Genomic DNA, 23,233 nt, shown 5'->3' on the forward strand with positions numbered 1-23,233 from the left:
ACCATCTTGTTAAGCTACTGTGACCTCCACGTCTCTTCCAAGCGGCATTAAAACCGTCTTGTTAAACCACTCTGAACTCCACGTCTCTTCCAAGGGGCATTAAAACCATATTGTTAAGCTACTGTGCCCTTCACATCTCTTCCAAGGGGCATTAAAACCGTCTTGTTAAACCACTCTGAACTCCACGTCTCTTCCAAGGGGCATTAAAACCGTCTTGTTAAGCTACTGTGATCTCCACGTCTCTTCCAAGGGGCATTAAAACTGTCTTGTTAAACCACTCTGAACTCCCCGTCTCTTCCAAGGGGCATTAAAACCATCTTGTTAAGCTACTGTGACCTCCACGTCTCTTCCAAGGGGCATTAAAACCATCTTGTTAAACCACTCTGAACTCCACGTCTCTTCCAAGGGGCATTACAACTGTCTTGTTAAGCTACTGTGACCTCCACGTCTCTTCCAAGGGGCATTAAAACAGTCTTGTTAAACCACTCTGAACTCAACAGCTCTTCCAAGGGGCATTGAAATGTTGTTTTTAATTACCTCTAATCTCCACGACTCTTCCAACGGGCATTGCATTTCCTCCTAATTTTAGTTTGTTTTTGCTTTTCAATGCATAGGCGAACACTAAGGGAGACCCACTCCCCAATAATGGGTAGAAGGTTTTTAGTACGCTGTAATCCACGTCTGTTTCAAGGGGCATTGCAGTTCCTCATAATTTTTGGAAAGCCTTCCATTCACTGCTTAGGCCTACAGTGTACAGGAGACCCAGTTGCTATAAATGGAAAAAACGGTTTAGTTAAGGCCCTCTGACTTCCATGTCACTTCCAAGGGGCATTGATGTGCCTCGAAATTTTTGGTAGGCATTGCACTCACTGTATGCCCTATAACTGTGTGTAGCCGAACCGCTCCTTTTGGTACATAAACATATCCTACAAGACATGTGTGGTTGACTGGCCTGATATTGATGTGAATGGTCCCTGTTCCTCCTGCTCTTTCTCCTTTGCCACCACCTCATCCATCATTCATCACCTGAAGCTTTGTTTTAACGGGAGTTATAGAACTGGGATAGTAGCAGGAAAACATCCAGAAATCCTCGGAGGAGGTAGGATATGCACCAAAACGCTGACCACCTCAGGCCTAGCCGCTACTACATACATGCAAGTAGATGGATGGCCTCATGATCATGAATAATTTACTTGTTGTGTAGGAGGCCGAACACTGCTGTTGTCTACCTTCTGAACTTTGTGTTGAAGCCTGATTGACCCAGGACCCGCAATCCTCTATGTCTGGAGGACATGTTGCACCCCAGTGTCCAACTGTGCCCTGGCTTCCACAATATTAACCCAGTGTGAAGGCGTCAGTGAGATGGACCATCCCTGGCCACAATCACTTGTCCACGTGTTTGTGGTTAGGCTGTCCATCCCACTAAATGCACTGGGGAGGGCACAGGTAATGTTTTGGTATGCATGCTTGTGTATAAGGCGCACCGGGGCAAATAGGGGTGGCTGGGGACCGTTTATGGACACTCGGCCGCCCCCTGGGGGCTGGGGACCAAGCGTGGACACCCGGCCGCTGGGCGGCTGGGGACTGGGTATGGATTCCAGGCCGCCGACGCAGCCATGTCGTGGTGGCCAGATTCCGCCTCCACATGCCTCAAAGGCCCAATTTCAAGTGCAAGCAAGCAGTATGGTATTGCAGCCTTGGGGTGGGTGGGTGGCAGGCTGCATACTTGCGCTTGCATTGCAAGGAATGGGGGAGGTACAATTGAACACTGCCCTAGGACAAGGACTTGCACGGGGATAGTTGCAAGTCTGCATCTTCTGATGCGGCAAGGATCACTTCTGATGGGCACACTTTTAGGCAGTGACCTGGGTGTCAGAGATGCTTCCAGGGGTCTTCCCCATGCTGTTCCCATGTCTTTTCAGCACTGTATGCATGTGTCACACAGCACATGGCCAGATAAGGTTGCAAAATGTTAAAATGACATTTCCCGGTGAATGCATTTGTCACGGTTGAAAGCAGTACAAAAGTGCAAAAACGCATAAAAAAATGCTACTTGTGAACATAGCCCAAGGTGTGGAGGAGTATTTTTGTTTTTGGTTATTTATTTTACCTTATACACAAGTCTTTACCCTGGAAAGGAAGTTCCTTAACATATTTCACAGGAAAACAGTTTCAGTTTCGTTTTTGAACGTTTTATTGTGAGCCTGTAAAAGTGGTTTAATACCTCTGACCACGTTGTTGACAGCAGTGACCTGGGGGTCAGAAATGCTTCCTGGGGCGATCCCCATGCTGTCCCCATGTCATTTGAGCACTGTCACTATCGTTTTGGGCACTTTTTAGGCTTTCTACAGACTGCCGGGGCTGCCGCCGCAAAAATGCTCGGGTCTCCCATAGACTAACATTGGGCTCGTTGCTTGGGTCGCGCACCCAAGTATTACGATGAGCTCGGCCCGAGCTTCGAGCACCCGAGCATTTTAGTGCTCGATCAACACTAATAACTTTAAGGTTTCATTCACATATGTGTTCTATTAGTTTCTTCATGGATACAGCACATTCTCATTATAATCTATGGTGTTATTCACATATACTTGTTTTTTGCCAGACTGTTTCTCCGTGCAAAACTCACGGAGTCCATTTTTTTCCAGTATCACGAATGAAAAGCGTCAATACAAGTGTATGAGTCCATGAAAAAGATGTACAGCACACAGATGGCATCAGTGCACACTCCATGTGCTGTCCGTATTGATCATTGCAAACGATAGGAGAAGCTTTATAATGTATTTATCCATCCATGAAAACAGACGCATGGACCACACACTGGTGACATACTGATCCAAAACCCTGATGACACTGGTATCATTTTTTAATGTACATGTTTAAACACAGACATGTGAATGAGGCCTAACATGAATAGACAGAAAATTAATCAGATTATACAATACAAGATAAGCTGTCACTCTTGTGCTTGTTAGCACTTGTCAAAAGAATCTGGAATGCTTTCGGTTGCAGAGCATTTATATGTCAACTGCACACTAGGGCCTTATTCACTTTTCAGTATTTGGTCCATAATTGCATATAAATCTGGGGTAGAACCCAAATAGAGAGAAAAACATTAATTCAAAGATTCTCCCCACTTCTGTGTTATGGAGCCACTCCTAGTTTCAGCTTACAAATAATGAAATATTGATTAAAAATACTGATGTATAAGGTTATGTTCTTACACAGGTTTTTTGCAGTGTTTTTTCTGCAGCCAAAACCTCCTCTCTTACCAGTAAAAACTTGGGCTCTAAATGCAGGCATTGCTGCGCTTTTGCTGCATATTTACAGTATTTTTTCAGTGGGATTTTTTTGTGAGGATATGTGTGATTTGTCTACAGTACATGTTTAATAAAGTTACCTGTTTGCTGAGTTTTTTTAGACTTTCTCATTGCTTTCTAAGGGTGAAAAAACATTGCCAAAACGCTGCAAAAACACTAAAAGAATTCTGCAGATTTAAAAAATGCTGCGGTTTTCAAGTTCAGTAAGGAAAAAAAACAAAACAAACAAGCATGCTCATGAGATTTCTGAATTCTCATAGCTTTTGCTGGTACTGTAAAATGCAGCCTCTTATTTGCATAAAAAAGCTGCGAAAAAACTTTGCAAAAACGCTGGACGATAACATAGCCTAAAGGTATGTTCACATGCTGTGTTTTGCAGCATTTTCTTCTGCAGGCAAAACCTGCTTTTTTGGCAGTAAAGAAGCTGCTTACAAAAAGCAGGTTTTGCTGAATATTTGCTGCATTTTTTGAAGCATATTTGCTGCGTTTTTAGCAGATAAATTTGTCTCTTGTGCCTGCTGATAAAGTTTAGTGCATAAAAAAAAACATGATTCAACTTCCTCAGCAAAACCTGATACTTGCATTTTTGCTGCGTTTTGGCACCGCCCATTGCTTTTTAAGGCTATACTCACACTAGGCATTTTCTCAGCATTTTTTTTTTCTGCAGCAAAACCTGATCTATTGGCAGGGAAAAAAAAGGAAAAAAAAACGCAGGTTTGCTGTGTTTTTTGGTGTGTTTTTGCTGTCTTTTTCAGGATCCCAAAGTTCAGCTTTGCTTCCACCACAGAAGCATGAACTCAGGCCACCAATGCAAGACATATGTGAAATCATATTATCCAGAATTACAAATGTAACAGTGGGGGGGGTGAATTGTTCTGGCAGTGCATTGAGTTTGTAGGACACTATTTATTTTCACACTATGGTCTGCCATCGAGTTGCTCAGAGATTGTTCAATTTCACACCTCCATAGGCTACATATATTGTTCAATCTCACACCTAGGTCAGTCATTCTTTATATGATATACATTACTAATTTAAATTAAACTGTCCTAATCCAAACTGCCATCTTAGGTGACAAAGACAAGATGGTAAAATTGCAAAAATAAATGAGTTTCACATACTGCTTACTTTTTTCGCTAAAAACGCAGCAAAACCTGATAGCTATGTTCACACTAGGTGTTTTTTCAGCGATTTTTCACCACCTATTACTATCAATTGGTGAAAAACGCTGAGAAAACGCTGAAAGAAGTGACATGCTCTATTATGCAAAAAAACATGCAAAGAACAAAATACTAATGATACAAAAAACAATGTGTGTGCATGAGATTTCTGAAATCTCAGACTTTGCTGGTACTGTAAAACGCAGCTGAAAATTTGCATAAAATAACACTTTTAACCCCTTAAGCCCCGGAGCATTTTTCGTTTTTGCATTTTCGTTTTTGCTCCCCTTGTTCCCAGAGCCATAGCGTTTGAATTTTTTGGTAAATATGGCCATGTGAGGGCTTATTTTTTGCGGGACGAGTTGTACTTTTCAACGCCATTACTAGTTTTACCATATCCTGTACGGGAAAACGGGAAAAAAATTCCAAGTGCGGTAAAATTGCAAAAAAAAGTGCAATACCACAGTTGTTTTTTATTTATTTTTTTTACCACGTTCACTGAATGCTAAAACTGACCTGCCCTTCTCATTACGAGTTCATAGACATCAAACATGTATAGGTTCTTTTATATTTAAGTGGTGAAAAAAAATTCCAAAATTTGGAAAAAAAAAAAAATAAAAAAATAGCGCCATTTTCTAAGACCCGTAGCGTCTCCATTTTTCGTGATCTGGGGCTGGTTGATGGCTTATTTTTTGCGCACCGGGCAAACATTTTTATTGATAACATTTGGGGTAGATCCGATGTTTTGATCGCCCGTTATTGCATTTTATTGCAATTTTGCGGCGACCAAAAAACGTAATTCTGGCGTTTAGAATTTTTTTCTCGTTACGCCGTTTACCGATCGGATTAATTCTTTTTTTATATTGATAGATCGGGCGATTCTGAACGCGGCGATACCAAATATGTGTATGTGGAGGGTTTTTTTTATATTTTATTTTGAATGGGGCGAAAGGGAGGTGATTTAAACTTTTATATTTTTTTATTTTTTTTTATATTTTTAAAAACTTTTTTTTTTTACTTTTTGCATGCTTCTATAGTCTCCATAGGAGACTAGAAGCAGCAACTATCCGATCGCCTCTGCTACATACAGGGGACGAGCAGGTCCCCTGCATGCAGCAGAAATGGTCCTGTGCTATGAGCGCCGACCACTAGGTGACGCTCATAGCGACAAGATCATGACAACCACAGGCGTCTGCTGCAGACCCTGGGTTGTCATGCCCACCCATCGGCGACCCGCGATCACGTGACGGGGTCGCCGGTGGGCGGGGCTTATGACGCGCTACCCGGAAGCGTGCGTTAAATGCTGCTGTCGGAGATTGACAGCGGCATTTAACATGTTAACAGCCGCGGGTGGATCGCGATTCCACCCGCGGCTGTTGCGGGCACATGTCAGCTGTAAGAATCAGCTGACATGTGCTCCGTTCAGTGAGGGCTCAGCGCAGCAGCCCTCACTGAACGGGCAGTACGCAAATATGCGTACTAATACGTCCCCGGTAAGTAAGGGGTTTTCCAAGGTTGAAAAAAAAATAGGGCGTGGATACACGCCCAATAAATCCAACATAGGCCACTCTGGAGGTTACGCCAGCTCCAGCAGTAATGCCTGTTCCAATCAGAAATCAGAGGACCACTGCATTCGGTTATTGGCTGCAGTGGGCAAGTGACTAGAGGAGCATGTCATCAGCCTGTACCACCTCAGTGGAGGTGCTGGAAGGTGAGTATGCCACTGTTTTTTATTTTAAGAGACTTCATGACTTAAAATTATTTTTTTTCTATATCGGACAACCCCCTTTAGGCATAACAATAGACTTCATTATTGCTTTATTACATTTTTTTAAAATTGTTTACTGTGTTGATCACATTTATTTTTTATATTTATCAATTCTAAAATGAAATTACTTACATTCATATTCATCTGAAAGGCCAACAGGAGAACTGGCAAAAAAAAGAAAAATACATATTTAACTTTAAGATACCAGGTAAGTTATGAACATTCACACCCTCACCAGTGCCTGAAATTACAGAAATAAACATTTTAGATTTGTGTAGTGCTCTGCGCTCCCCATTCAATGTGTAGTGGCCGTTGGCGGATACTGCAGAACAGCTACATGATGAATGAAGCTGTGGATCGTGGCTCTGTCCAATGTGTTAACATCTGGCTGCCACCTGATCGGTGAGGGTGCCCTGTGTCAGACGCCCACTAACTTGATATTGATGACCTATTTTAACTTCTTCCTGCATTATGACATGAATAAATGTCCTGGGCAGTGGTCAGTAAATGTGGACGGAGTTGAGAAGTGGTAGATATGCATCTGTGTCTAAATTGTTGGTGCATACGTGCACCCGCTCCCATCTGTACCCCCCACAGTTCGATTGCCAGATAATGATGGGTTACCATTAAGCCATACTGTATTACTTTGTTACTGCAATATTTAGTACAAGCGATTAAATGACCACAGGTTCAAAATTATGTAAAAAAAAGTTTTAAAAAACATAAAAAATGTAAAAATATAAAAATGAACTCCCCTTTATCCCATTAGCAATAAAAGGAAAAAAATTGTTTATATTGCCGCTCCTGGCTGATGTCTGACCTATCAAAATATAAAATTAAGAAATATATATGGTAAACACTGTAAAAAGAAAAAAAATCAAAACATCAGAACTGCAGATGTTTTTCACCTCACTTCCCTAAAAAATGAAATAAAAAGTAACCAAAAGGTTGCATGCACCCCACATATGTATCAATAAAAACGTTGCCGCACAAAAAACAAGTCATAATTCAGACCCATCGAAATAAATAAAAAAATGTTACGGGTCTCAAAAAATGATGAAACAAAGCAAAAAACACAAACTCTTTTACAAAATTCTAAAGAAAAATTTCATAACTTAAATAGAAAAAAATCTATCACCATAATTGCAGTGACCTGGTAACACTGTGTGTTTCAGCTTGATCCTGGGTTTCTTGTTATAACATTGTTATGAGCTTTTGCATTGCATTGTATCATTCTATGATACCCTATATATGGATGTTTTCTATATCAACATAGTAATTATTTGACTGTGATCTCTGCAATATTCTAGTCTCTATACAAATGACTTGCATGCTATATAGTTTTTAGGTAGACCTGGCTGCACTTTGGTGCCACCTTTTGGCCTATTGCCACAATTTACCCGCCCATCATTTTAACTGTTACTATTGTTATTATTGTCATTTGTAGTAATAAAAATATATTTTTATTTAGTTCTGTGTGCGCACTTTCCTCTATATGATTTCATGCATGACTACATGACTCACTTCCTCATTTTTAATGAAGCAAGAAATGTTCTTCATTTTTTTGTAACCAGGAACAAAGTGCAGAGGTATTTCAAAAGAGAAATCTGATGGTCTCCCAGATGATCAACTTCTAATATAGCGACGCAAAGAATTATTATGACAAAACATCCGAAAATGTATAATTTGCCTGATAACCCTGAGCAGCATTCACTGGGCACATGGTAATGAGTCCTACTGTATGTATTCATAAAAATATGTCACTCAACCTCTCCCTCACTCCTCACATTTGAGTAAATGCAACCACTATATACACTGTGTTACAAATTATTATGCAAATAATATTTTCTCAGATTTTCCCAAATTACCTATATGAATTGCAGTCATTGTAATTTTCCAGTCAAATAGCTATTAGAGTACAATTGAAAGGTTTTTGTATAAACTGCCTATGATAACAGTATATTTTTAAAAAAAATAAAACACTCAGACTGCACTCAAAATGCATGTTCCAAATTATTATGCACAGCAGAGTTTTCAACCTTTTCATTTTAATAAAGAACAAAAAAATGGTAATTTTTGAAATTATAAGCATTAGCAGGTTATTACAAACTGAAATCAAACAGTTTTCAACTGAAAACTTTATTCTAGGTGATGTTACATTTTCACATAGGATCCCTTGTTCGAAAGGAGCTTCTGAACTCTTTCGTCCATTGAATTTGTCAGGTTTTGGATGGTTTCTGCTTTAATTGTTTTGCATGAGGACAGAATACCCTCCCAGAGCTGTTGCTTAGATGTGAACTGCCTCCCGCCATCATAGACACTCCTTTTGATGATGCTCCAGAGGTTCTCAATGGGGTTGAGGTCAGGGGAGCATGGGTGCTACCCCATAAGTTTGTACCCTTTTATGCCCATAGCAGCCAGAGATGCAGATGTGTTATGTGCAGCATGAGACGGGGCATTATCATGCATGAAAATGATCGTGCTGCGGAATGCACGGTTCTTCTTCTTGAACCATGGAAGGAAGTGCTGTTTGAGAAACTCAACATTCATTATGGAGTTCATCTTTACCCCTTCAGGGATCCTAAAAGGGCCGACAATCTCTCTCCCCATTATTCCAGCCCAAAACATTACTCCACCTCCTCCTTGTTAGCGCCGTAGCCGTGTTTGCATGAGGTGTCCATCAATCAGCCATCCTCCACTCCATCCATCTGGACCATCGAGGTCATTTCATGCATGATAATGCCCCGTCTCATGCTGCACATAACACATCTGCATCTCTGGCTGCTATGGGCATAAAAGGGGACAAACTTATGGTGTGGCACCCATGCTCCCCTGACCTCAACCCCATTGAGAGCCTCTGGAGCATCATCAAAAGGAGTGTCTATGATGGCGGGAGGCAGTTCACATCTAAGCAACAGCTCTGGGAGGGTATTCTGTCCTCATGCAAAACAGTTAAAGCAGAAACCATCCAAAACCTGACAAATTCAATGGACGGGAGAGTCCAGAAGCTCCTTTCGAACAAGGGGTCCTATGTGCAAATGTAACATCACCTAGAATAAAGTTTTCAGTTGAAAACTGTTTGATTTCAGTTTGTAATAACCTGCTAATGCTTATAATTTCAAAAATGACCATTTTTTTGTTCTTTATTAAAATGAAAAGGTTGAAAACTCTGCTGTGCATAATAATTTGGAACATGCATTTTGAGTGCAGTTTGAGTTTTTTATTTTTTAAAAAATATACTGTTATCATAGGCAGTTTGTACAAAAAACTTTCAATTGTACTCTAATAGTTATTTGACTGGAAAATTACAATAACTGCAATTCATATAGGTAATTTGGGAAAATCTGAGAAAATATTATTTGCATAATAATTTGGAACACAGTGTAAAGGGATTAAAATAACAGCTAAAGGGACAACCCAATATATAGTATAAATTAAAAAAAATATAAATATAGATCATCTCCATGTGCAAGTGATAATATCTGCTTATATGTGACTTTAAATATCATGTCGTGCTATGTGATCACAGTGGGCATTCACAGAAAAGATACAAATAATCAAGTAACAACTCACACAATATGCTACCCTCCAAGCATGTGTCCCAGGTGCCAAAAACTCTTGGGTCTCTGGGACACACGTTTACCAAGGTACCATATTGTTGAGTTGCTACTTGGTTCCTATTCCTACCATGTCTCTGAATGCTCTCTGTGACCAAAAATTATATATACTGTATATATACTGTACATGTTTTAGTTATTTTTTTCACGGGTACAACATATACTCATTGTAATCTCTGGTGTTATTCACATATCAATGTGTTTTCATGGACCGTGTGTCCTGGCAAAACACATGGAGACGTCCGTTTTTTCCAGTATCACAGATGAAAAGGCCAATAAAAGTCTATGGGTCTATGAAAAACACATACAGCATACAGATGGCATCCGTGTGCAATCCATGTGCTGTCCATATTTAACACTGCAAAGGATATGAGAAGGTTTGTTATTTATTTCTTTATCCATTAATGAAAAACACTAATGACACACTGATGGCAAAAACGGATACGGACCATATACCGATGACACACAGATCCAAAACACTAATGAGAGTGGAATCATATTTTCACGTATGTGTTAAAACACAGACATATGAATGAGGCCTAAAAGACATTTAGCGCCTTAATCTTTATTGTTTGTTTAGATGTTATATAATACATCACCTTCTGTTCATATTTGTCCGTCTGCCTACCGAGAAAAAGTAGAAGTTATTAGCATCCCAAGTTCTTCAATTTATCTACAGTATAAGTAACTTATATGTCACCTGGATTTTAAGTATTTTAAGATAAAAGAATAAAGGTCAATATGCGTTTTAGGGAAGACCTGAGAATGAATCATATGCTTTACCTTTCACACTGCATTCTTGCCCACATTTGGTGGTCCAATCGGAGCTTGTGTCCGAGCCCCCTGCAAAACTGCATTCGGGCGTATATGCTGATGGGGCCATAGACTATAATGATGCGAACAGGGTCAATGTGTGCTCTGACATCACAGCCCAGCATCCACCGTGCGCTTTACCTCTCCTCTGTATTCATTGGGAAAGCGTGCGGTGGATGCTGGGCTGTGACTTGCTGTAAAACCCGCCCAAAACCCATAAATCTGGGGGGAGCGCGTCACTGGGTCACGCCCGGCTGCAGCCAGAACTTGACGTGACCTCAGCGGATGTCTGAGCCGCTTGCAGCCGGGGGTTAAGTGATGACTGTGAGCGGCCAGCAATAGCGCCTCTCACAGACAACAATGACAATGGAAGGTAATTAGAAAAACACTGCTTTCCACTGTTTAAATTGATGGGGGCATTGTTAATAGTAGTGGACAACCTCTTTAAGCATTTGATGTGATCATTGTGATCATTGTCAGTGAATAGTATAGAAGAGGAAATCTGCAATGTAATTAGCTTCAGACGAAAAAACAATGGTGTTCACTGATATTTTCTGTACATTACTAGAGAGGTATCTTTTCGTACCTTTACTCTTAACTCTACATAGCCCATGATGAGTGATGTCATATGACCAATTTTTTTAAAACTAAAAAATATGATATTGTGATGGTCTATCACAGACATGGGAAAAGTGTGGCCATCAGCCACTTAAGGCCCTTAGGCTGTTCCGGAAGGAGGTGATTCTAAATTGCATTTAGAGCAATAGAGCCATTTACACAGGGCAGTACAGTTTAGTAGCAGATTTGTACAGGTCAACAGGATCAAAAGAAATCCTGACAACAGGTCACCAGGAAAGAGGTAACTAACAGCGCAGTTTATGACTGAGGAAATGGGGTCCTTAATGATATACTGGCAGCACAAAATGACTGTACAAACTAAGCACAGCACTTTGTAATGAACATATTCCTAACAAAAATTGTACTTGTGTTGATGCTGGAAAACAAGTGGATGGGACAGTGCATTGAACCTCTTGGCCATGTCCAGGGTGCACCAAGCATCTCAGTAGCACATCTGATTAATGACAATTTCTGACAAATGCATGAACAAATTTGGATACTAAAAGGTATGATATTTATGAAGTTTATGTTCCTTACAATGTGCTATACTTAGTTTGAACAGTCATTTTCTACCGACTGATTGTCTTTATTAAAATTCATGAAAATGTATGGCTACACATTTGTACTTGAATTTTGAGATTTTGTATATTTGTGTTGTCTCTAAAGCATACTATCTATCAATTCATTAATCATCCACCTACCTTCCTGTCTATCATCCAGCCTACATACCTATACATCCAGCAAACATCTTAAAGTGGTTTTCTGGCCGTAAAAGCAAAGTCTGCAGTCACTTTGTGACTGCCAAGTCATGATTCCCCTTTATTCACCCATGTAGGTGGGCAATCACTTGACTAACGTATGTCATTTGCTTACATGAGGTCACTTGCTGACTTCTCTCAATAGAAGATAATTGAGAGAAGCACGAAAGTCTAGTAGGCACATGACAGCAAGTACGTAAAGTGCACACATAGGGTAATCTTACTACCTACCCACACAACGAATACATGGAAATCATAACTGTGTGTATCGCACCCTATCACGATTCAGCAGACTGCAGTCACACAGAGTGACTGTAAACTTTGCTTCTTAGAGTGAATGACCCATATAAATTTATAATCTTACCTTTATTTTTGATGCAAAAAATAGCAAGTAATAAAATGGCAAGAACTGCAAAAAAGCCTCCCACAGATCCAGCAATAATATAAGAAGTGTCTGCAAAACATGATTAACATTTGGTTATGATTTCAAATTAAAGAATTCAATTCTTTATATGAACTACACATTTATCAATTAAATTACATAAGTAAAATAATATTTTTCACAAATGATGTAGGAAACCAGTAAACTAGCTTTATCATAGAAACAAAGTTTGTGAGGCTGTATACAAATCGCAATGCCAGATGCATAGACCACATATGATTGGGAACCCTATTACAGCCGTGTGCTTGAGACTTCAAGCAACATTTAGGCTGTGTGCCCATGATACGTTTTTTAAGCGTTTCCGTAGCGGCAAAAACACTGCAGAAACGCTTAAAAAACGCATGGTAGAAGGCCTGCCATGCTCCCCAATGATAATCCGCATGTGCTGTGCACATGCTGTGGAAATTTCCGCTGCGGATTATCATTGCGGAAAAAAACGCAGCACTACCAATTATTTTGCGGAAGTGCTGCGTTTTCGCCGCCATTGACTTGCAGTAGATAGCATGGATTACGCATCACTGTATATGTAGATGCGCATTCCATGCGTTCTAATGTGCTGATGGTACCCAGGTCTAGAGGAGAGGAGACTCTCCTCCGGACCTGGGTACCATAGAAAACTGTAAAAAAAAAAGAATAAAATAAAAAATAAATATATACTTACCTTCTGGCGGCCCGCGGTGCGCTCCTCCTCGCATGCCGACAGTTCGCGATGTGCTGAAGGACCTGCGCTGACGTCATAGTCATGTGACGGGTCACGCGACGCTGACGTCGGCAGGTCCTTCAGTGTACCGCTGCCGGCAGCCGGGACGGTGAAGCAGGACAGCGCGGGCCATCAGAGGGTAAGTATATATTTACTTTTTTATTTTTTAACATTCTCTCGGGTCACACTATATAAATCCATGCTGTTTGCATGGATTTATATAGTGTGACCAAGTTGACAAGCACTTTCCAAGTGATGCTAAAATCGCTTGGAAAGCGCTTGTCAACCCGCATGCGGAAATGCAAGTGAAGAACGCTTCACTTCCGCATGTCCCTGGCAGGAAAACGCATGACCAATCCGCATGCGTTTTTTTCTGCCAGGGAGATGCAGAAACGCTCAGGAAAAAATCCTGAGCATTTCTGCATCGTGGGCACATAGCCTTACACATAACAATTTTGAAAACCACTGACAAATAACTCCTGATTTAGAACCTGAAATGGGACATCTATAACTTTACAAGTATTTCACTCAAGCTGCCATTTTGTTTTGCATACTCAATAGTTTTCCAAATATCCTTGTATAACAAAGACCTAAGTTCCCCATACGCATTTACTTAATCTTTGCCAAACTTGCTTATAATGATGGGTTTGGCTGACAGTCTAATGCAACTGGGGGCCCTGGATAATTCATTGTTCGGAGAGTCAATGATTGAGCATGTACAATTTCAGGCTTTCAATCCTTTTGATCTCCCAGAGATAAGCTGCTGCCAAACATTTCTGGCAGCAGCTCGCTGATAGAGAGCACAGGAGTGCTCCTTGAATGGGAGAGACGGCTGAGATGGCTGCCTGCCGAACAATTGGCCGAACTGTAGGGGATCAGCCCTTACCGGACATTGAATACCCTGTGGCTTTAAGAAACTATGCTCCCCTCTGGGTTTTCTGCTTGTGGACTAGTCACCCCCCACCCCTGCTTCTTGGTCTGTGCTGGGAGAGGGAAATGAACCAGAACGCACAGAGACGTCGTGTGTGTGTGTGTGTGTGTGTGTGTGTGTGTGTGTGTCTGAGGGAGGAGACAGGCTTCTGCCTGTTTCTGATAAACAGAGGCTATAAAAAGAAACTATAAGTCTCTGGAAAGATAAGAGCGTAGACTTTATCAAGATTTGTTGTCAGGACTGTGTCAAGAGTAGAGAAATCCATCCCTTTTTAAGAACATTTTCCCTGAAGGCTGCTGACCTGAGGTAACACACAACACAGAGTACCAGCCAGTTTACCTCAGTGAAAGTGAAGCAAGGTTTGCCTGCTTGCAGAAAGAAGAGATCCAATATACAAAGGAAAGGTCTTGAGTGACGTGATACTGCTCAGTTACACCACGAACAAGGCGGCCTCCATCTGCGTCTGATCTGCGCTACAGTGAGTGACTTACCGGTGGTGAACTGTGCTAGGGTTTAGTGTAGTTTTCTTTAGATAGGACACTGTAGCAGTGTGGCCCGATTAGCGGAAAGCCAGATAGGGGACTAGTCTAGAGTAACATGTGAAACTTGATGTGTATTGTTGTATTGAGCTTTCATTGCCATAGCTGGAGCATAGCTCTGTAACTCTCTCCAGCTATTTCTTCCTGTGTTCATGTTATTGATACTGTCATTGAAAATACTGTTATTCTCATTGCCCGGCATACAGTTCCTTTATACATAATAAAATCGGAGTTTTGTTTCCGCTGTGCCATACTTGAATCCAGCCTTGAAGTGTTCTTTGGACACCGCTACAGAACCATTGTTTGGCTGACAGCCATCTAATGTGTATGGGGGGGCTTTACATATATTCTCCACATGTGAATAGACGTGCCTTCAACTTTTCTACTACTCTACCTCCTCAAACCCCACAAATGCAATCTCTCCACACATGCAGCAACATCTTACTTTCAGTAGAGCTTAGGAAACTGGACTGAATGAATGGCTCATATCAGACCAGTGGTCTAAATGCTTTTGTCTATACAATAGGCTCACTGACTAATAAAATTGGAACTTATCTAGATAAAATATTGAACCCTTGGCTAAAAATACAAAATCATTTGTACGTGACACTACTGATTTTTTATTGAAATTACAGGAGATAAAATTGGAGGATGAAGTTATTTTGGCCTCATTCGACGTGGTCTCTCTTTATACCTCAATTGACAACATTAGAGGAATGGATGTGATTAAACGGAGGTTGTTACTTACTTATCTTACAAGTAATAGCCAAGAATTCCTAATTGAATTATTAAATTTTGTATGACATCATAACTATTTTTTATTTGGGGATGAATTTTTTCTCCAGAAGAGAGGAACTGCAATGAGGGCCAGTATGGCCCCCGCTTATGCAAATCTTGTCATGGCCGCATTGGAGGAGGACCTCTTCTATGTATCCCACCACTTCAGACATGTTATGGCGTGGTGGCGGTACACAGACGACGTCTTCCTACTTTGGACGGGCACACAGAAAGAATTGGAGGAATTTCATATATATTTAAACCAAGTGGATAGGACGATTAAATTTACACTAGTTTGTTCTAATGAAGTAATTCAGTTTTTGGATGTTCTTGTCACTCAAAAAAATAGGAAACTGATGACCTCTCTGTTCACAAAACCGACAGATAAAAATTACATTTTAAGATTCAACAGTCATCATCCCAAACGAACAGTAAAATCATTGCCATTGCATACAGCCAATACCTAAAGGTTAAGAGAATAGAAAGTAATGAGGATGGTTTATAATAGTTTGAAGGAATTGACAAAAACATTTAAAACAAGAGGTTACCTCAATAACCTTCTGGCTGAACAAAGAGAAAAAGTGAATAGAGTAAACAGAGATACCCTATTAAAAACAACTAATAAGAAAAAGAATGAAGGGAGAATACCCATGGTTTCAACATTTGGGGAAGAAAGTGAACAAGTGGCTGATATAATTAGAAATCATTGGAAAATGTTAGGAAAATGTCTACCAAACGTACCGGAATTTAAAAATCCTCCGTTATTCTCATATAAAAGAAATAAAAACATCAGGGATGTACTAGTACATTCGGACATTCGTCCGTTTAGAACTAAGACCCAAACATATATAACGGGGAAAGAAAGGAAGGGATGTTATCCATGTCTCTTATGTGTTAACTGCTCACTTCCTATGTTAAAAGGAGATCAATTTGTCCATCCAAAAACTCAGAAGAAATATTATATCAAACACAATTTAACATGTGATTCTGATCATGTTATATATTTATTAGAATGTCCATGTCGACTTTGGTATATTGGAGAAACTACAGTACAGACCAAAAGTTTGGACACATCTTCTCATTTAAAGATTTTTCTGTATTTTCATGCCTTTGAAAATTGTACATTCACACTGAAGGCATCAAAACTATGAATTAACACATGTGGATTTATATACTTAACAAAAAAGTGTGAAACAACTGAAAATATGTCTTATATTCTAGGTTCTTCAAAGTAGCCACCTTTTCCTTTGATGACTGCTTTGCACACTCTTGGCATTCTCTTGATGAGCTTCAAGAGGTAGTCACCGGAAATGGTTTTCACTTCACAGGTGTGCCCTGTCAGGTTTAATAAGTGGGATTTCTTGCCTTATAAATTGGGTTGGGACCATCAGTTGTGTTGCGCAGAAGTCAGGTGGATATACAGCTGATAGAATTTGTATTATGGCAAGAAAAAAGCAGCTAAGTAAAGAAAAACGAGTGGCCATCATTACTTTAAGAAATGAAGGTCAGTCAGTCCGAAAAATTGGGCAAACTTTGAAAGTGTCCCCAAGTGCAGTTGCAAAAACCATCAAGCGCTACAAAGAAACTGGCTCACATGAGGACCGCCCCAGAAAAGGAAGACCAAGAGTCACCTTTGCTTCTGAGGATAAGTTTATCCGAGTCACCAGCCTCAGAAATCGCAGGTTAACAGCAGCTCAGATTAGAGACCAGGTCAATGCCACACAGAGTTCTAGCAGCAGACACATCTCTACAACAACTGTTAAGAGGAGACTTTGTGCAGCAGGAATTCATGGTAAAATAGCTGCTAGGAAACCACTGCTAAGGACTGGCCACAAGCAGAAGAGACTTGTTTGGGCTAAAGAACACAAGGAATGTACATTAGACCAGTGGAAATCTGTGCTTTGGTCTGATGAGTCCAAATTTGAGATCTTTGGTTCCAACCACCGTGTCTTTGTGCGACGCAGAAAAGGTGAATGGATGCACTCTACATGCCTGGTTCCCACCGTGAAGCATGGAGGAGGAGGTGTGATGGTGTGGGGGTGCTTTGCTGGTGACACTGTTGGGAATTTATTCAAAATTGAAGGCATACTGAACCAGCATGGCTACCACAGCATCTTGCAGCAGCATGCTATTCCATCTGGTTTGCGTTTAGTTGGACCATAATTTATTTTTCAACAGGACAATGACCCCAAACACACCTCCAAGCTGTGTAAGGGCTATTTGACCAAGAAGGAGAGTGATGGGGTGCTACGCCAGATGACCTGACCTCCACAGTCACCAGACCTGAACCCAATCTAGATGGTTTGGGGTGAGCTGGACCGCAGAGTGAAGGCAAAAGGGCCGACAAGTGCTAAGCATCTCTGGGAACTCCTTCAAGATTGTTGGAAGACCATTTCCGGTGACTACCTCTTGAAGCTCATCAAGAGAATGCCAAGAGTGTGCAAAGCAGTCATCAAAGCAAAAGGTGGCTACTTTGAAGAACCTAGAATATAAGACATATTTTCATTTGTTTCACACTTTTTTGTTAAGTATATAGTTCTACATGTGTTAATTCATAGTTTTGATGCCTTCAGTGTGAATGTACAATTTTCATAGTCATGAAAATACAGAAAAATCTTTAAATGAGAAGGTGTGTCCAAACTTTTGGTCTGTACTGTATATGTGAATTTAAAACCCGCATAAATAATCAGAGACACTCAATTAGGAAAAGGAGGATGGATTTACCCGTATCGAAACATTTTGTGGAAGCAGGCCATGCGGTATATCAATTAAGAGCCAGAATTATAGATACTGTACCTATACAAAGATGAGGAGGTGATAGAATAAAATTATTGAGGAAAAGAGAACTTGAGTGGATACATAAATAAGAAACACTAAGGCCCAATGGGTTAAATGTTGAATTCAATATAGCCGGAATAACTTGAGAATCACGTTCTGACAAATTAGCAGTGTATGAAATATGGAGTATTTTTAAATAATGTAGTAAAAATATATGTATTTTAATTTATATGATTGTAATTTTAATTTTTGGTTATTTGGAGATTTTTATAACATTATGATGTAGAGACAACTCACCCTGCAACGATCGACATATTGAAAATGACTCCTCTAATAATTAATTGAATTCTATTCATTTAGAGTGACTAAACTGCCTATTATTTGAAAATAATGAAAAAACATTCAATTGGATTAAAAAATGTTCCCATAGGTGGAGAGAGATGCTTTTTTTTTAAAAAAAGTAAATAGACCCAATATATCACCTTAAGATTGGGAAAGAGGTTGGGATCCAAAAGGTTCCGCCTCTGATCCTTAATCTTCCTCCATGGACAGACTCACAGATGGGAAAATCCATGGATGGGTGATTGGGCTCAAGAAATATATAAAATATCTCTCAAAATATCTATTAATGGGACATCATTATGCACACTAGTCTAACATATTGTAACTAATAATGATTATTTCCTGAAGGAGGATATTATTGTTGCCACTATAGGAATGGAATATAATATAATAATAAGACTAGTATGCAAAGAAAAAACGAGTGTTTGGTCATGGTTTTTAATATATGTACCTAACAAATGGCAGGATTGAATGAGAATTCTATATATGGCAGTAGACCAAAGATGACGACCGCAGGGTCGCAAATGCAATGTGCATGCCCAGTGACATCATCATGTGGGCGGATCACTAATGCTCCGGTCACATGACGGAATTCAAGATGGATCATGGCAGAAATGCGCAGTGTGGAATAGAGGACACAGAGAACAGCGTGACAAACAGAAAACATGTAATATGTGAGATTGATGAAGGGTGAGTCGTACTCCCATTTTAGGAGATGCACCTGACACTATTTATTATCAACTTAGTCACTTGGCACTTTATATGAAGAATGAATTGTTGAAGTATAAAAAATTAATTATATTAAATTTGACACAAATGATGTAAAACAAAGTGGAAAGTAATGAGAATATATTATGCACTAATTTATTGTGAAAAAGACCTGTATATGTTAATGAACTAATGAAAAATGCATGATACCCCTCATCCCCAATCCTGGTATGCATGGCTCCCTCATCCCCAATCCTGATATGCATGGCACCCCTCAACCCCATCCTGGTATGCATGGCACTCTTCATCCCTATACTGGTATGCATGGACCCCTCATCCCCAATCCTAGTATGCATGGCTCCCTCATCCCCAATCCTGGTAAGCATGGCTCCCTCATCCACAATCCTGGTATGCATGGCTCCCTCATCCCCAATCCTGATATGCATGGCACCCCTCATCCTCAATCCTGGTATGCATGGCTCCCTCATCCCCCAATCCTGGTATGCATGGCTCCCTCATCCCCCAATCTTGGTATGCATGGTACCCCTTATCCCCGATCCTGGTATGTATGGCTCCCTCATCCCCAATCCTGGCATGCATGGCTCCCTCATCCCCAATCCTCGTATGCATGGCTCCCTGATCCCCAATCCTGGCATGCATGGCACCCCTCATCCCCCAATCCTGATATGCATGGCATCCCTCATCCCCAATCCTGATATGCATGGCACCCCTCAGCCCTATACTGGTATGCATGGACCCCTCATCCCCAATCCTGGTATGCATGGTACCCCTCATCCCCAATCCTGGTATGCATGGAACCCCTCATCCCCAATCCTCGTATGCATGGCTCCCCCATCCCCAATCCTGGAAGGCAAGGCACCCCTCATCCCCAATCCTGGTATGCATGGTACCCCTCATCCCCAATCCTGGTATGCATGGAACCCCTCATCCCCAATCCTGGTATGCATGGCACCCCTCATACCCAATCCTGGTATGCATGGCACTCCTCATCCCTATCCTGGTATGCATGGGTCCCTCATCCCCATTCCTGGTATACATGGTACCCCTCATCCCTATCCTGGTATGTATGATACTCCTCATTCCTATTCTAGTATGTATGGTACCCCTCATCCTGGTGTGCATGGCACCCCATCCCTCATCCTGGTATGTATGGTACCCCTCATCCCTATTCTGGTATGCATGGCACCCCTCACCCCCCAATCCTGGTATGCATGGTCCTCTCATCCCCCAATAATGGTATGTGTGGTACCCCTCATCCCCCAATCCTGGTATGCGTGGTACCCCTCATCCCCCAATCCTGGTATGCATGGTCCCCTCACACCACAATCCTGGTATGCATGGTCCCCTCACCCCACAATCCTGATATGTGTGGCCCCCTCACCCGCCAATCCCGATATGCATGGTCCCCTCACCCCACAATCCTGGTATGTGTGGTCCCCTCATCCCTTTCACGCTGTACACACATACATACAAAAAATACTCACCTTTCTTCTCTGTGCTCCAGCGCTGCTGTGTCCTGTTCTGCCGGAGGCGTGGGGAGGAGTGCGGCGCTGGAGCACCGCGCTGTCCGGCGCCATTTTGCTGAAGACACAATGCAAATGCGTCTTCAGTAAAATGGCGCCGGATAGTGCTATCAGCATGCGCCAATCCCGCACCGATCCGACACCTCACTCCTGCCCCGGTCTCCGGCGAAGAGAGAGGCGCCGCGGCAACGCTCCTCCCGGTCAGGTAAGTATGTAAGTATGGCGCCAGAGATTGCGGTATGCATTCAGTGTCTATGCATACCACAATCTCCGCCGCCATACACTCCTCTTACCTGTAACAGTTCCAAGCGTTCTTCTGCCCATCAACCACGGCATGATAACCTCCCCCTGATGGGTAACTACTCTGCCTTACATGCCACTTTTGGGTTACAAGCCTACAACTAAACGGACAAACATGTCTTCTACTGGGCTAAAAACACCTACATTTAAAGGGCAAGCAGAGCTGTTTATAAAACACCTGCTGGTTAATGGGAGGAGTGCAGAATCAGGCAAGAGGCAGTTACACCCCCTTATAGTTATACAACACAGAGAAAGCTGACCAGCACCCCCTAATGTGAACTGGTGCCAGCTGCTGTAACTATAAATTATATCAAAAGAATGCAGCAGCACTCCATATGGCCAAGATTTGCAGTGTGTCTTCAGCAAAAAATAGTCACCAGACCTGAACCCAATCGAGATGGTTTGGGGTGAGCTGGACCGCAGAGTGAAGGCAAAAGGGCCAAAAAAGTGCTAAGCATCTCTGGGAACTCCTTCAAGATTGTTGGAAGACCATTTCCGGTGACTACCTCTTGAAGCTCATCAAGAGAATGCCAAGAGTGTGCAAAGCAGTCATCAAAGCAAAAGGTGGCTACTTTGAAGAACCTAGAATATAAGACATATTTTCAGTTGTTTCACACTTTTTTGTTAAGTATATAATTCCACATGTGTTAATTCATAATTTTGATGCCTTCAGTGTGAATGTACAATTTTCATAGTCATGAAAATACAGAAAAATCTTTAAATGTGAAGGTGTGTCCAAACTTTTGGTCTGTACTGTATGTGTGTACAGCGTGAAAGGGATGAGGGGGCAACACATACCAAGATTGTGGGGAGAGGGGAACGCATACCGGGATTGGGGATGAGAGTAGCCATGCATACCGGGATTGGGGCTGAGGGGTGCCATGCATACCGGTATTGGGGATGAGGGGTGCCATGCATACCGGGATTGGGGGTGAGGGGTGCCATGCATACCAGGATGCGGGTGAGGGGCCCATGCATACCTGGATGAGTGATACCATGCATACCAGGATTGGGGATGAGGGGTGTCACGCATACCAGGATTGGGGATGAGGGGTGCCACGCATACCAGGATTGGGGATGAGGGGTGCCACGCCTTCCAGGATTGGGGATGAGGGAGCCATGCATATGAGGATTGGGGATGAGGGGAGCCATGCATGCCAGGATTGGGGATGAGGGATGCCATGCATACCGGGATAGGGGATGAGGGTTGCCATGCATATCAGGATTGGGGATGAGGGGTACCACGCATACCACAATTGGGGATGAGGGGTGCCACGCATACCAAGATTGGGGATGAGGGGCGCCATGCTTATCTGGATTGGGGATGAGGGGAGCCATGCATACCAGGATTGGGGCTGAGGGGTGCCATGCATACCGGGATTGGGGCTGAGGGGTGCCATGCATACCGGGATTGGGGATGAGGGGTGCCATGCATACCGGGATTGGGGATGATGGGTGCCATGCATACCGGGATTGGGGATGAGGGGTGCCATGCATACCAGGATTGGGGGTGAGGGGTACCATGCATACCAGGATGTGGGTGAGGGGCCCATGCATACCTGGATGAGGGATACCATGCATACCAGGATTGGGGATGAGGGGTGCCATGCATACCGGGATTGGGGATGAGGGGAGCCATGCATACCGGGATTGGGGATGAGGGGTGCCATGCATACCGGGATTGGGGGTGAGGGGTACCATGCATACCAGGATTGGGGATGAGGGGTGCGATGCATACCAGGACTGGGGATGAGGGGTGCCACGCATACCAGGATTGGGGATGAGGGGTGCCTTGCCTTCCAGGATTGGGGATGGGGGAGCCATGCATACGAGGATTGGGGATGAGGGGAGCCATGCATACCAGGATTGGGGATGAGGGATGCCATGCATACCGGGATTGGGGATGAGGGTTGCCATGCATACCAGGATTGGGGATGAGGGGTGCCATGCATACCAGGATTAGGGGTGAGAGGAGCCATGCATACCAGGATTAGGGGTGAGAGGAGCCATGCATACCAGGATTGGGGGTGAGGGGTGCCATGCATACTAGGATTGGGGGTGAGGGGTGCCATGCATGCCAGGATTGGGGGTGAGGGGTGCCATGCATACCAGGATAGGATG

General features: G+C 42.3%; 1 protein-coding gene across 4 annotated transcripts in view; it reads right to left on the reverse strand.

Moving 5' to 3' along the window:
- LOC141165189 (uncharacterized) overlaps positions 1-23,233 on the reverse strand; it is a 75,569-nt gene that overhangs the window by 40,094 nt on the left and 12,242 nt on the right. For all 4 annotated transcript variants that reach the window (XM_073650821.1, XM_073650823.1, XM_073650820.1 and 1 more), the window contains 3 exons: positions 12,416-12,505; positions 10,462-10,486; positions 6,378-6,409 (listed from right to left, as the gene is read on the reverse strand). In XM_073650821.1, the coding sequence (XP_073506922.1) occupies positions 6,378-6,409; positions 10,462-10,486; positions 12,416-12,505 (147 nt within the window). The remainder of the gene's footprint in view (positions 1-6,377; positions 6,410-10,461; positions 10,487-12,415; positions 12,506-23,233) is intronic.

Source organism: Phyllobates terribilis, unplaced genomic scaffold (genome assembly GCF_046119375.1).
Source record: "Phyllobates terribilis strain yellow unplaced genomic scaffold, ASM4611937v1 Scaffold_11__3_contigs__length_659146591, whole genome shotgun sequence".
NCBI lineage: Eukaryota > Metazoa > Chordata > Amphibia > Anura > Dendrobatidae > Phyllobates > Phyllobates terribilis.